The following is a 16098-nucleotide window of genomic DNA, read 5'->3' on the forward strand; positions in this document are numbered from 1 at the left end:
TCACGAACATGTTGAGAAGGTGCCATTCGAGCATTGGCATATTTCTTGGTGGCCTCAAAATGAGTCTACGCTGAATTGGCACCAAACATGTCTTGGAGTTGATCCATGATTTCGTAGGCTGTCTTGACATTCTCCATCTTTGTCTTGAGAGTGTCGACCATACTAGTCAACATGTAGTATCGCGCCTTGTTGATAGCTGCCTGCCAACGCTAATACTTGTCCCTCACAGACTTGGTAGCTCCTTCAGCTAGAACTTCCGGGGATTCCTCAGTCATGACGAACTTGGAGTTGTCACCAATCAACACAATGTTGATGTTTTGCTTCCATTTAAGGAAGTTTTCTCTAGTGAGTTTCTACATCGAAAGTTGAGAAAGGATGGGAGTAGACACAGCCATAACTCAAAACTACAAATTACCAATAAAATAGAAATCAATCACATTTGCTCAATAAAACTTCTAGTCACACGTGTTTCAAGAAATAACACAACATATACAAAAAATATGTAAGATATGAGAAAAAATACCAAAAGCAATCATATCTCTATTTCTTTAGGTTTTTAACTAATCTATGATATCCTTGTCCCGGTTGGCTAGAGTAAAAAATATCACTAGTTAAATAGAGTTGTAAACTCATTTAATAATGGACACCACTATTAACAACCTACTATTCGATCAAAATAAGAAAACAAAATCTCTTATTTTATGAGCTAGACCCACAGTTTCAATAATTATAGATTTAGTCCTAGTAGTCACTGTAGGGGTCACTCTAGTAGAATTTGACCTATAATTATTTATCTTTCGAAATCTAACATTGTCAAAATAACTAATGAACACCTTCCGTAGGGGGACGAATCAAAGCGCCTCGAGGCCCCATTAAGCTATTGACTATGTTAAACCAACGGTGGAGATCGAATATAATTCTTAAAATAAGCTCATTATAAAATTTTAAAAGAAAATTGTATTTTTAGAAAATTAATGATTATGGTTTTCCAAAAAAAAATATTAAACAGATTAAAAAATATAATTAAAACCAAAGTCCTATAATTTCTTATTAATTATAAAGTGTCACATTGAAACAAATTCAATTAATTTAGAATTAATTTGTTGCTAATCAATATTTAGGTTTAACTAATATAATGAACCTATACAATTAAGTCCAACTCAGGTAAATGGCCCTTAACAATTGGACTTGTATGGAGGAGGACTGGGTCCAGTATGTCGTTCCCACTACAAAGGTCCCATATCTTCCAAAAGACAGGAATTTAAATATTCGTTTTATTAATTGTTATTATTTTATTAGACCTATAGTCATGCAAAGCAAATGGGCCTTCACAAGTCGAATTACTCACAAGAGAGGAATTTAAACTTTACATTTTCTAATGGGCCCAAATAAAACCTATCATTTTATGAATATTTTATTTGGCAAAATCCATATATCTAACAAACATATGGGGCACTATATATGCATCTAAGCCCAATTGCAAAAATATCACATATAGTGCAAACAGACATGTTATAATTGGATGGGCCTAATCATGTTACTATATGAGCAATTCTATTAATTTATGCAAAAATACCACAATTTATTTCATTTGCAAAAATATCACAATTAATTATCTAGAATTTATCAAAATTTCAAATTAACTAAATTTTTACAAAAAAAAATTAATTTAAATGAAATTTATCAACAATTAACAATAGTTAATTTAAATTTCATTTATCAACAATCAACTTTGTTTAGGTTAATTTGAAAAAAAAATATTAATTTAATTTAAATAAGATTTATCAACAATTAACCAAAGTTAATTTAAATCTCATTTATTAAAAAAATATTTAATTAATTGGCTGAAAAAATGATATTTTTCAAAATTTAACCAATTTTAAAATTTAAAATCAATATCTTAACTATATTCCATAAATATCTTGTGTTGTTACAACTATTAGCTAATATTTTAACCATTTAAATAATAAAATATAAATAGTTATAACAACCCTAAAATATCTCAAAATAGTTAAACAAATTCAAATATCTAACTAACAATATTCAAATTTCAAATAATTTAAATACTAAAAACTATAGAATAAAAATATATTTATATTTTCAAATAAAGATTTAATAAAAAAAGATCAAGAATTTAAACAAAAATATCTTAAATATCTGATATCATAATTCTAATATTTTAATATATTAAAATATTTAAAATTAAGTTGTTAGTTTGTTTTTAAATTTGAATTTGAATCTTTATAGAAAATATCTAATTATTTAAATCTCAACTAACAAAAATATCTTATTTTTAAAAAATAATTTTAAATACAAAACAAATCTGATATTTTTAGTTTTGATTATAAATAATAAATATCCACAATTTTAATTTTCTTTAATTCAAAAAAAAAATTTTGGATGAATAATACCTGTGGGTACTATTCACCGTGCTGGTGCGCGCGGGCATGAGCGCACGCATGGAGAGCCAGGCCAAATTTTTCCAAAAAAAATTTTTGAGCAATTTTTCAAATCAAAACAATTTTCTAATTAATTTTTAACATGTTTTACACAAAATAAAGCATATATAAAATTAATATCATAGAAAACACAACAAAATAGCCTAAAAAATTGCTAAAATTCACGTAAAATCAATATGCTTCATGAAAACCATCCAATTATTCAAACATATCAAATAATCTAATTTTAAACATGTTCATGCATGAAAATAAAGATTACCAAAGTCTCTGAGGCCAGTTGTTGGGAAAACTTATACATGATCTTTATTTATTTTCATGTATATCTAATATTAAACAAATTAATACGAGATAGCCTAAAACATGTTTCTAAAATTGAATTCAAAGAGAAACAATGAATAGAATACTTACAGTATACGCAGCGAAATTAAAGAGTCATTCCTTCAGTTTCTCTAACTCTTGTATCCTCTCTGTCGCAGAGTATTATCAAGAAACTGAACTGATCTTTTATTTTCTGCACAGCCCTCCAATGTATCCTTAGAATCACCTAGACTAGTGTGGGCAATTCTCAACACATGAAATAGATACAGAGAAGAAGAAGAAGAAGAGAAAATAATCAAAGAGGCTTAGAAAAGTACTTGTATTTAGAGAGAATCTAAAACTATCAGAAAATCAGGGATTAAACTTATGTTTTGACTTCTCTCTAAGCACTCATTTTATAGACTCAATTAGGCCATTTAATTTAATTAAAAATCAATAAAATAATAGTCATTTTAAAGCCCTAGGTCAAAATTATCATGGGCTTTAGGCCCGTGAAATTTCTCATTTGATTATAAGCCCATTGGACTTAAAAACAATGTCAGTATTATTTTCTATTGATTTAATTAATTAAATAATTATTTAAATCTTTTATCAAATTAATTATTTATAATTTGAACTTTGATTTAAACTTATTTATTAATTTAGATACCAATTTATCTTAATTAATAAACTTGCCATAATTTCTCTTTTCTTCTCAAAATTACATAACTCTGTGAAACTATCCAAAATTGACATGGTCAACTTTGATAATTCTAATTAATAATTAAATCAACTAATTGAGACTATCTAGATGATTTTATCCAAGGTACAATGGGGACCATGGGCCTATGAAATCAAGCTCCAATAAGTTATCATAAATCTAACAAATAAATTTACTAACTTATTAATTCCTTGTGACTCCACTATAGACTCGTAATTGCACTCTTGAATTCATAGAACACTCTATAACAAATATAGATACGTTATTAATTATTCATTGTTACAACTATAATTGTCACTCAATCCTCTATAGACGGTCTACAATGAGATATGACTAAAATACCGTTTTACCCATCATTGTATTTTATTCTTAAAACACTTAGTTCCTTGTAAATGATATTTCTATAAACCAATTTAATTACTGAAATGAGTTCTCTATCATTTAACACCTTGAACCAAACTAAAAGGAAACCATCGTTTCACTTCTTCATTAGAAGCTATAGATGTTCATATCTATGATTAACACTCTCACTCAATTATACTACCGAGTTCCCAAGATGTAAGTATGAGCTAGTCCGTAGGGTAAGCTGGTAACGAAAAAGTCAAAGAACTCAAATAATACAATCAGTTAGAATACTAACCACTCATAATTGAGATTAAATTGACCTATGGTCAACTATATGATATGACTAGAATAGATAATAACGGTATGTTTACTTATCCTATCAACTGTCAATATCGGTCTTGTCCAATGTAACAAATACATCCGATCTTATCTACTTTGTTAATGTTCTAGAAAGAACATAACACTGTAATGTGTAAGTAGATCATATTGTAGATTGGCAAGTCAGTGTAAATTTGATGCACTGACTAATATCAGGACTAACTTATTTTGAACATATAATCATATTTATATTCCACTGTGATCACGTCACTATAAATAAGATTAGCTATATGCTCAGGATTTAATAGAAGTTTATATTAAACAAATAATCATGAAAATAAAACATGTGAGCAAAGTGATTAACTAAGTCAAAAAATGATTTCTATTATTTTATTGATAATAAAATGAGATTACAAAGAATTTGAGTTTTAATTAGAGCATAAAACCCCAACATAGACGGGTTACAAGAGGTAAACAAATTATGAAAATAACGGTTGATAATATGTTCAACAATCAGGCCTTCATCTTGCCAGCAACCTGAATCATCCATAATACCCAAAATCTCATTTTTCTTTCATCTTCTTGAAGCCTTATGGTGAAAGTACTTGGAGTTTTTACCACCCCACTTTAGCCAAAGTGCCCTACTTCATTGCCTCCAATAAGCCTCTTCTTTCTCTAATAAGCAGCTCAGCTTCCTCTCCTCATTCTTAATTAACAACCATAGATTAGGATCGTTAGCATGAGAAAGTTCAGCCAATCTCTTTTTACAGTTAGACATTGCCTTGTTTAATTCTCTCTTTTTCACTGTATTCCACCTCTTCAGCGAATCCCCACAGGAAAAGAGTTTCCTTTTCAGCTCAAGTGGTTCTCGACATTGACCCATTCCATGCCAACCCTTCTCCACTATATGTGAACATTGTTCATCTTCAATCCATGCTTCTTCAAAGTGAAAACGAGTCTGTCTCCGAACCTTCCCACATTTTTTTTCCGTCTGTAATATTGGTAATCAAGGAGGAGAGATCTATGATCTGAGCCACTCCAATCCAATACCGTGACTCTATTATGAGGAAAAGCAACCAACCAGTCCTCATTAACCAAGCATCAATCTAGCCTTTCCATCACCATATTACTCATGTGACCATTACACCATGTAAATTCACTCTTGACATCTCCAAAACCGATCAATCTACATACATCCAAAGTCTCTCTGAACCTCTCCATAGCTAAAGTTGATCTATCTTGCACACCAATCTTTTCATCACTACTCACAACTTCATTAAAGTCCCCAATACACAACCATGGACCATAAGTCATATTCCCAATCCTTCGCAACAATTCCCATGAATGGATTTGTTGAGATTGATTTAGAAGACCATATAATCCTATTAACGTCCATGGAAGGAATCCACTACCTGACACATTAGCCACAATATGCCCCACAGACCAAGATAACACTGAAACTTGCACCTCCTCTGTCCATAACATAAGCAAACTACCACTCAATCCCCTTCGATCCACTGCCCAAAAGTTTGGAAAATTCAAATGGTGAGCAAGAGCTTTCGCTTGATTCCACAACAACTAAATTTTACCCAAAAACACAATATCAGGTTTAAACTCACTCACATGGGAAGTCAACTTTTTGGAAGTCCAAGAGCTTCCCACCCCTTGGACATTCCAGCTGAAGAGTTTCATTGGTCCCGGCCACCTTGCCGAGCAAAGCTTGTCGATAAGTCGCATCAGTGGGAGTGGCGAAATCACCTTAAAATGAAATACCCATTCCCGAATTCCCAACAGTGCCCATACCAAATTCAAAACTAGACTCCAAGGATATCGTACATTTTTTAGAGGAAGTCGTCCCCAAGCTCGTATTCTATTGTAGTCGAGCATTACCATTTTGACAGGAGGAAATCATAGCTGCCCTTGCCCTATTCTTGAGCGATATTTTCTTCCTCTATTGCAGGGAATTTCCTTCTTTAGCTTTCCCTTGTAATTGACTTTCAGAACTGAAAAATCCCTCTGTCACAGACCCCAAATTTGTCTCACCGCTACCTCAGAGGTCACTCCTTTCACCAAGTTCTCAGGAACCAGCAACTGAGAAGTGGTAGAAACAATCGATGAGCCTTCTCCTCCCCTAACACAGCCTTCTAGACATTTCCTTTTTTTAATTTCAAAATCCTCACTCGAAGCATGTGCCTGCCTAGTTGACGTTTGGGCCGAAACATGTCATTTCTTAAGTCTCAATTGATTCATAACCTCCACTTGTCATCGCATAGTCTGATCCTTGCATACCAGATGTAATCATCTCAATAGAAGAGGAATTAGCCACCTTAGCATGGTTCACCTCACGTCCAGTAACATCCTCTTCATTCTTCTTATTTATATCCTCTAAAGGAATTTGTAACTGCTCACTTTACAACACACGAACATCAAACGTGTCTCCCATATTCAGATATGGAAGCCCCCCCACGTTCAAGGGAAGTTACACGTTCAGTCTCACTGAAGACACACCCTGATCGAAAACTAGCATTTTCCAGCGTTGACTTGGCCGTTGCTGTTTGGCTCGTAACGATTCCACCTGAAAAATCCATTCCAGTCGTTCCACTATTTCAGTCATCTGTCAATGTTGACGTTTCAAAGAAACAGTCACTTAGTGGACTCTCCATTTTTAGCCATTCACCATACAAGGCCACCCTATGTCCATGTAAATCCTCCACCATGACCATAGAGTTTTGGCATTCCTTATAATCATGTCCCCATATTCCACACTTGAAACAGAGGATTGGAAGTTTCTCAAATTTGAATTGAACTCATGATTTCTTGCCACCCACCGGTATATGTTTTCCAACAAAAATACTATTCCCTATCGGAAACGAGATCTTAACCCATACATAATTATGGAGCATCATTTGATGTTGGTTAGTCCATTTCACCTCCAATACTTCGCCTGCCATACTGCCTAACTTTCGAACATTGTTAATGGTGAAAGCTTTGAAAGGAAACCCAGCCATTCATATCCAATTTGAGACCCCATTAAGTTTCGCATCAGTCCATTGTCCCAAAGCTGGCCATTCTTCCACAATCATGAGACCACCACCAAACGTCCATGGTATTTTCTCCAAAATCCATTTAGCAGTCCTCGATTCATCAAAATTCATTCCCACATATGTATCATCTTCATTCTATTTCAGAATTTTGACTTCCCACCCTAATTAATCTTCCAAATTCTGCCAAAAACCATATTCACAAAGGAGTTATTACCCTGCCTTTTTGCTATAATTCTTCCAACAATCGACCTACTCCTAAACAGCAGTGCCTCATCCTCGTTCACTTCCCACTCATCATCTCCCTCGATCCCTAGCTGACTTGTACGAGTAATAATATCATCAACTGCCTCTTCCATTGTGACAGTAGTGACTATCGAAACCAAAGCAGAAAGCACCAAACACAAGAAATCCAGGGTCCCAGCCGACCAACACTCACAGGGGTTACAGAGAACCAAAAAATCAACTCTCCTAAGTATTTTTTAGTTCGAATATATATTTTTATTTCTTTATTCAAAAATTGCTTATAATATATTATTATAAGTAATTTTATTTAGGGTAAGTGTGAGATAGAATAAATCTATTGGATCCTAACCATTCATCAAGGTTGTTCAATTCAATTGGATGAAATGGTCAATATATGTACCTATTAGCGGTAGGTATAACCTATCGTAATTTTTATTATAGGATATACCTTATTAGTAGACATATCCGATCCTAGGGTAAGTCTTATAATATATTATTATAAGTAATTTTATTCAGAGTAAGTCTAAGATAGAGTATATTTATTAGATCTTAACCATTCATCAAGATCGTCTATTTAGATAAATGGTCGATATTTATACCCTATTAGTAGGTATATCCTATCCTAAATTTTCTCTTTCATTTATAACATAAATAAAATTGTTGATATAATACTCTTTATTACTCATAATGTGCACTCAAAAAAATAATTATACGAAAAGGATTAGATTACGATACAACTCTTTTATGTACTAAAAATTATATTATATTTTGTAAAAAAAAAAACTTAAATTATATTTATGTGTCAAAGATTACATTTTATATCTCATCAATAACCATTATTGTATTTGCAAAAGAAAAAAATATATAAAATTAACTTTAAAATTAAATATATAAAATGTAATTTTTAGCACATTAAATGTAGATTTAACAAGAATTGTTACCCTAATGGCAACGAATCCAAACTCTATATCAATGGTCTCTTTGCAAAATAACTTATTTTTTGAAGTCATTTTATACTTTAGTCTAGTTTAGTAATTTTTTGTAAAATTGTCTCTGACATTCTAAACAACTGGTCAAAATTTTAAATAAATGTCATTTTATAAAAAATTATCAAAAATATATCACAATACAAGATGACTTAAAAAAAGAAGATAATTTTCACAAATTACTCTATTAATAATACTTTGCCAAAATAACCCAAATATTGTAGTTCCCTATCTCTAACGAAGCACGTTTTTCTTTTGGAGACTAACTAAAAAAAGAGCACTTTATCACCAACTTAAAACGTAATGATAATTTGATTGTAACTAAGCCAAAAAAAGCACTTACTTCCGTTTGGAACTCTACAACGTATAAAACCTGAGTTGGACACACATGCATCCCCAATTTCGTTATTTTATTTACAATTATAAACCTACCCTTCTTTCTTCCTAAATCCCAAACTAATTTAATTATAAATATATTTTTTTTAAAATCAAACTTTGTTTATTTAAGAGAAAAAGAGAGTTGTTGCTTTTACAATAAGATGGTAAGTAGCTAGGAACGTGTAACAAAATAGTTCACCAAACCCTTGCTTTATTAGTACCCATATATTCCACTTTAGACTCTTCTATTTTCTCAAACTCTATAAATACAAAGATATTCACAGACAAAACACAAATAAACCAAAAAATAAAAAAGAAAGCAAAAATGGATTATGAAAAACATTGTATTTGTGTTCTTGATGCATCAACCTACGTGGGTTTTTGGATCCTCAAGGGATTGTTGGGTAGAGGGTACACAGTTCATGCAGCTATTCAGAGAAATGGTAAGTTTTCTTTTTTTCATAAAATTTCTTGATGACCCTTTGTTTATCTTTTACTAATTAATTTTCTGAACTGGGTTTTGTATTGTAATTTGCAGGACCAGAAAGTGAGATAGAGATAAAAATTAGAGATATGGAGAAAGCTGAAGAAAGGTTATCAGTGTTTACTGTTGACGTTTTGGATTATCATTCTATTCATTTGGCTTTGAAAGGATGCACTGGTTTGTTCTGCTGTTTAGATAGTTCTGATGGTTATGATGTAAGCTTTCTATTTTAATACAAAAATGACCATGTAATTGATCTATTTTTGGGTTTTTTTTAAGTTTTAATTTAATTGTGTACAGGAAAAAATGGTGGATTGGGAGGTAAGAGGAGCAATTAATGTGGTGGAAGCATGTGCTCAAACAGAGAGTATTGAGAAAATTGTGTTCACTTCATCTCTAACTGCAGCAATTTGGAGAGACAATATTTCTTCAGAGAAAGATATAGATGAGAGGTCATGGAGTAACCAAGATTTTTGCAGAAAATTAAAGGTGCTTAATTTCTTCTCTTTTTTTCACTATTTATTAGTATTTCATTTGTCAAAATATTAACACATGGTGTGGTTAATTATATTGGCAACCCCATGATCATGTATATGAATTACCACCAATAAGTTCATCACATCTGAAATTTTTTTTAATTTTTTTTGTAATAGAGACTACCCTATAATTTCTTATCCCTTGTGTGTATGTTTACAATTGAATGAGTTTCTCATTGTGTTTAAGGGAATTTCAATAAGTATATATATTTAATTATTTTTAATTTAAAGTTGTTTAGATAGTTAATTTTCTTGAGGGAATTTTAATGAGAAAATCATGAAACTGTTTTGAGATATAATTTTGGTTTTGAAATAGCCAAGATCTTTTTTTTAAAAAAAACTGTCTTTTAGCCTTTTTTTTAGTAGAAGATGTTACGGTAAGCATTATATGTTGTTAAATTTTCCCTTTTTTTTAAAGAATAATTTTTCCCTTTTTACATGCTATAATAATTAATTAGTACTCCCTTGTATTTTGACTGTTGAGTAGACCAGACCAAAGAATTTAGATATGTATTATACAAAAGTGAATACAGAGTATTCCTACCAAACTTTTTTTATTTTTGTGTCATTCTTGAAATTACAAGTAATCATAGTGGGGAAACTTTAAAATATAGAATATTTGAATTTTGAGAGAACATATTTATTTTTCAGGAAAAAAAAGATACTCTGACATTAGCAAAATCCTCTAATTGAATTTATTTATTTAATTTTGAGTGCTAAAACAAAATTCTATATCAAACTTTATGATGGGATAATTTGAAGGTAGTCAAAGAGCATTATGCCACTAGTTTAGTAGTGCATCACCACATACTTCTGATCCTAATATTCAAATTTTTTTTTAATGGGCATTATATAATTTTGGAGTAAAGCCTGAATTGTACTTGGACTATTCGAACTTTCATTTCCTTGATTAAAAACAGGTTGTTTGATTATTGAGAAAAATGATCACAAAGCAAACACCAAAAATTAATTAAGTAAAAAATGTAGTCATGTAATGTACAAGACTTTCTCTTTTATCAATATTGAAACTGTTATTGTCCTCATCAATTTTTCTTTTATCAATATTGAAACTGTCCTTTTCCCCATATATTTTTCCATGTGGAGATTACTATTCATTTCTCAAATCATGTGATTATGATGGCTATTAAATAATATAGACAGTGTCCCTTCAAGCTGGGTTCATTCATTCTTGCTTAAACTATTTTATCTCTTTATAAAGTGCCTGTCACATGCTCAAATTGGTTTTTTCCCCCATTTAATATCCACGCTAGTTGCACACACAACAAAACCATCACCATCATAATCGATGCAATGAATTTTGATAGAGATAAGTTGAATAAGAAGAGTACCAACACTGATTGATTGATGAAATGGCTTATCTCTGGGAAAGTTTCTTTAAGTACAGATAATGCACCCAAGAGTATCAGATGCAGAGAATGCAACCTTAGTAAATGTATTAACATCAATGAAATAATTCCTCATCTAAAAGTTAATTAAACAGCCATAGTAATTGAGAGTCTCACTACAATTGTTTGACTTTTACTCTACTCTTATCTGTGGAAAAACATTTGATGTAGTTGTGGCAAGCATTAGCAAAGACACTATCAGAACAGGCTGCTTGGGCTTTAGCTATGGACAGAATGGTTAACATGGTTTCCATAAACTCTGGTCTGGTTCTTGGCCCTGCTGTCACCCAACAAAACCCTCTCTCAACAACATCCTATCTCAATGGTACAACTACATACTACAAAATACTTTTTCTCTGTTTCTTTTTCTAACAAACCATAATCTCTTAACTTTACATTATGTGCCTACACTTCAATTTTGTATAGGAGCGGCTCAGATGTATGAAAATGGGGTGCTAGCATTTGTAGATGTGGACTTTCTGGTTGATGTTCATATCAGAGCTTTGGAGGATCCATCTACATGTGGGAGATACTTTTGCTTTAATCAGATAGTCAATACTGAGGAAGAAGCTGTTAAGCTTGCACAAAGGTTGAGCCCTTTAATATCCATACCTCCTAGGTAAGAATATATTACAAAACCTGATATTTGGTTTGGTTTGGTTTGGTTTCAATACCATATGGGTTTAACTTAACATCATGGTTTGATTTTATTGTTTACACAGGTATGTATGTGAAGGGAGTGAGGTCTTTGCTGAGAGGTTGAGAACCAAAAAGCTAAACAAGCTAGTTGAGAGCACTGCTTGTTTCTAGAAAGCTCATTCAGTTTCTATTGATGCACTTCATGAATGAATGTATATTTATAATATTATGTTGGTATAAATAAGATGTGCTTTAATGAAGATGTTACCTTTCTTTTTCTCTTTAATGGGAAGTGTAGTGTCAGAAAGTTCATCTCAGTAAAGATAAAAAGCTTTAGAATCTCTAGGGGAATACCACAACAATCTATGATAGTACAAAATATAGATGAACAGAATTTGATCTTTTCTTTCTCCCTATTATTATTACTACATGAAGGAAGAAAAGGGAAAACACCAAAAGACAAGTAGTCAAAATCCTGAATTTGATTAAAGTTGAGTGAGTGCTTGTTGGTGACATGTGAAGTAATTAGTAGAGAGTAATAGACTCTGCTTGTCTAATCTTTTACCTCAGAGTCCCTGGAGCCACTGGCCAAATGCCATGGTAGGCAACCACAACCTTTAACTTTCCATCATCAGTAGCATCAATTTGTTGGCAATATTCAAAGTCATTTGAAAAATAAAGTAAAAAACTAAACCAAGAAATTATTCTTCCTTTTTTCTTCTTGATGCTATCTCTGAGGCCCAAGCCTTGCCTAATTCTGTCTGGAACTTCCCTGTTCAGAGTTTGAAATGAACTGAGCTTAGCAACAGAATAAGGTTAGAAAAAGTAGATAAACACCAGTAGAGAATTTCTTTCGTACCAACAGTGGACTGAAAAAACTCATCCAAGTCCTTTCCTTGCTCTGCAAAAAGGCAGGAATATGTTTCATTAGTGTGAGGTTTAAAGGAGTTGTGAAAAGAAAAATTATTCATCTAAATAAGTAATCTAAAGTTCAGTGGTATGAAAAAAGAGATACCAAAAAGAGTAAGAATGAAGTTTGTAATGACTCTTATCTAAAGAATAAGGGCCAGACAAGAAAATGTAGAGAATAAAATAATAAGAAAATTATATAAAGAAAAGGCTCACCATTTTCATATTCTAAAGCTTGAAGTATCATCTCTACCTGGATGGAACATAAAATTATTCTATCAGATGATCCAACATTCGCATTAAGCATTAACCGGTAACAAAAAAATGTAAAAAACCCAAGTACGGAAATGATGTGCAGTCACCTAATTAAAGATACCGACAACTCTTTTAAAAACTACTAATATGGTATATTGTTTCCCTTCCACGTAAGGGATAACAATCATAAATCATATATTTACCCCAGTTACAACACTTCTCAAAGTTAACGTGAATAATATAATGGGCATATTAGGAATAGTTTATACATCCCAAACCTAACATGCAGGCCTGTTTGACATGGATTTTTCTGAGCCAAAAAGCAACTTTTGGACTTGTTTGAATGTAATATTAAAAGAGCTCTAAGCCCTTTAGAAGGTTTTCAAATGAAGCAAACCTAACATGGTCTCGACAAAAGCATTAATATAATAAGAGAAGTATTGTTGAGGTTTTAATTGAATATTCTGTTTCTATACTTACACTTACTTGATTGAAAAAAAATATATCATTTCTATCCTAAAAACACTTTAAAGTATAGCATTCAAATAGTGTATTTAAAACCTATGACTTTTACTTATCTTCTTCTAATGTATAACCAAAAGTAAGAGCCTTCCCAATGCCCAAATAGACCCAAGAGAAGTAAAAGAAAGATGTTTCTTTTATTCTGCTTGGATAGTTTACTTTAAAAGAGAAGCTCCATAAGATTAGGGAAAATATGAAAACAAGAAGGTTCCACTTCCATGTGTTTATCAAAGTTCTTCCTTGCCAAGTCATGTGAGCTTTACTTCCTATCAAAATCTGCTTTTGGGCTTATGAAACCAAAAGCTAGCTTCTGAAGCAAAGCCAAGCCAAACAAACTCAATTATCCTCTAGCAGCTTCAGAGTAATACAAAAGAAGCAAACTCAAACGAGTAATATGTCTCCTAATGTATTTGGACACAGTTTTCTATGTTTTATTACTTTCTAATAAATTTGCTAAACCAGTCATTCATAAAATAGGAAGCAGCTAGTCTTCATCACACATAGCATCATTTAAATGGAAAACGTACTTAGCTGAATGTATACTACTTTTAACATGATGAGACCAATACCATATATTTAATAAGTAGTTTAGTTCTTTAGGAGAATTAGACAAGTGAAACAAATTTGCGACGTACTTTATCAAAGTCCTTGACAATTTTAGCTTCTGGTGACGAATTTTGTTCATACTCCATCCATAGTTCACCTATCTCCTCGGCTGGCAATTGCAGTTTAGACAAAGCAATCAGATAGCAAGAAATAATTAATAATTTCAGGTAGAGGAATAAAAATCTGTAAGGACATGTTTGACATGGCTTTAAAAGTTCTTCAATAGACGAAAAGTCGCTCACTTTTGGGAGTGTTTGGATGAATTCTAGGAAGATCTTAAAAAAAAAAGTTATTTTGAGTTTTGATGAAACTTTAATATTTCTTATTTTTATCGACTTTAGATTTTATCATTACCCCAATTTTTTTAAATGTTGATAAGTACTTTTAAAATTGACTATCCAAACATTAATTTAAAAGACAATTTGAAAAAAAAAAAAAAAAAAAACTTCTCTTTATTTACCATCCAAAAGTGAAAGCAGGTCTAAAAACAAAAACAAAGTTATCTAAACGGACCCTTAATTACTTCTGCTCAAGCACGAAATAGTTCTTAGCTAATGAATTACCTCTTGATCCTCCACCAAGTAGTTTGCACATGTGGTCTAGTGCTTCTCTTTCTCTTCTGCTCTTTTCAGTCTTTGGGACCCCATCAGAAGGGGTAATGTCCCCAACAATGGCTATTCCAAGAAAGGAAATATCTATAAGTCCTAAAGAGCTTAAACTTGCAAGAAAAATATCAACAATGCACTATAAATTGAAAGATAACACTTGCCCACTAGCTAATACTAGAACATTCTTATACACAAACCTTTGTTTTATCCATTAAGACAAGTATTCCAATTCATCATGATCATCAATATTCACATTCTCCTTGCTAACAAAAATAATCATACCAACTCTATTTTTCCCAAAATTTCCACTTACATTCTGTTTTCTTTATATTTCAACACATACCCAACAAAAAGAAAGAAACAAAAAATCTACCTTTAGGTCATTTTGGGTGTAATAATAAACGTTTACACATTCAAATTGAAAATGCGTTATCTCACCTTCAGCAATATCATGAACAATAGCCATTTTTATACACCTGAAACAGTGCCAGAATAATAATCTGAGCCTCACAAAAGCACCTCCACTACAAAATCAATTACAGTAAAATTCAAAACATAATGATAATAAATACTAACTTGTCTCGATCGACACCAGGAATATCTTTAGCAATAAGAGCCATCACTCCCATTCGATACATATGATCAGCTACAGATTCTGGATCCTTAACCTCTCTTTTCACCCATCCAGCTCTCTTAGTTGTCTTTACCACACAACATTAATAAAATTAACAAATAATCACTCATTTTCTCGGCATTCAAACACTAATAATTAATTAAACTAATAATACCTTGAGGCGGTGACAAAGAGAGAGGAAATCAATGGCGGAGGAAGCAGAAGTGGAGGAGGTGGCAGGTCCGTCGCCTGGACTGATACCGTCACCGGCGGTGAGGGGTGAGGGTGAGGAAGAAGCTTCGGTGGCCATACGATGATCCTTGGGTGAGGAAGTGTGAGCTGTGACGGAGTTAAACCTGAGCTGTGACTGTGAGGAAGAAAGTGAAGGCCTTAAGAAGAGGAGTGACGACGATTTACAGAACCACACACACACCACTCCTCGGCTAATCGAACTCATTTTTCCTTTCTTTTCTTTTTCAATTTTATTATGTTTTTTCTTTGTTTTGGGTTTTTACTATTTTTTTTATATTATTTTTGGTATATTTGTAAGACATTGGTATATTCTATATTATTTTAGTATGTCCGGAATTATGGGAATTGAATCTGAACCGTCCACGTCAGCGTTGGGCCTCGGAAATGTGGGCTCGGCGTTGTATGGACGGTAATGAGTGATGGTCTATTTTGCCTTTTGATATGTACGACAGTTATATTGGTGTCGTTTTTTTAGCA

At 32.2% G+C, this 16098-nt stretch overlaps 2 protein-coding genes across 2 annotated transcripts; one reads left to right on the forward strand and one right to left on the reverse strand.

Annotated features, from left to right (window-relative positions):
- Nucleotides 1–9044: 9044 nt before the first annotated feature.
- On the forward strand, nt 9045–12142 carry LOC133783016 (cinnamoyl-CoA reductase-like SNL6). Its single transcript, XM_062222532.1, has 6 exons — nt 9045–9234; nt 9330–9490; nt 9576–9764; nt 11389–11542; nt 11644–11836; nt 11940–12142. The coding sequence occupies exons 1-6, from the start codon at nt 9117–9119 to the stop codon at nt 12025–12027; spliced, it is 903 nt and encodes a 300-aa protein (XP_062078516.1). The 5' UTR covers nt 9045–9116; the 3' UTR covers nt 12028–12142.
- A 12-nt stretch (nt 12143–12154) lies between these two features.
- On the reverse strand, nt 12155–15880 carry LOC133783017 (uncharacterized). The gene is made up of 8 exons (XM_062222533.1): nt 15545–15880; nt 15333–15457; nt 15195–15232; nt 14712–14822; nt 14178–14257; nt 12982–13018; nt 12716–12757; nt 12155–12628 (listed from the first exon to the last, which is right to left on the reverse strand). Exons 1-8 carry the CDS (start codon nt 15824–15826, stop codon nt 12558–12560), a joined length of 786 nt encoding a protein of 261 aa, XP_062078517.1. The 5' UTR covers nt 15827–15880; the 3' UTR covers nt 12155–12557.
- Between the last annotated feature and the right edge of the window lie 218 nt (nt 15881–16098).

This window comes from Humulus lupulus, chromosome 6 (genome assembly GCF_963169125.1).
Source record: "Humulus lupulus chromosome 6, drHumLupu1.1, whole genome shotgun sequence".
NCBI lineage: Eukaryota > Viridiplantae > Streptophyta > Magnoliopsida > Rosales > Cannabaceae > Humulus > Humulus lupulus.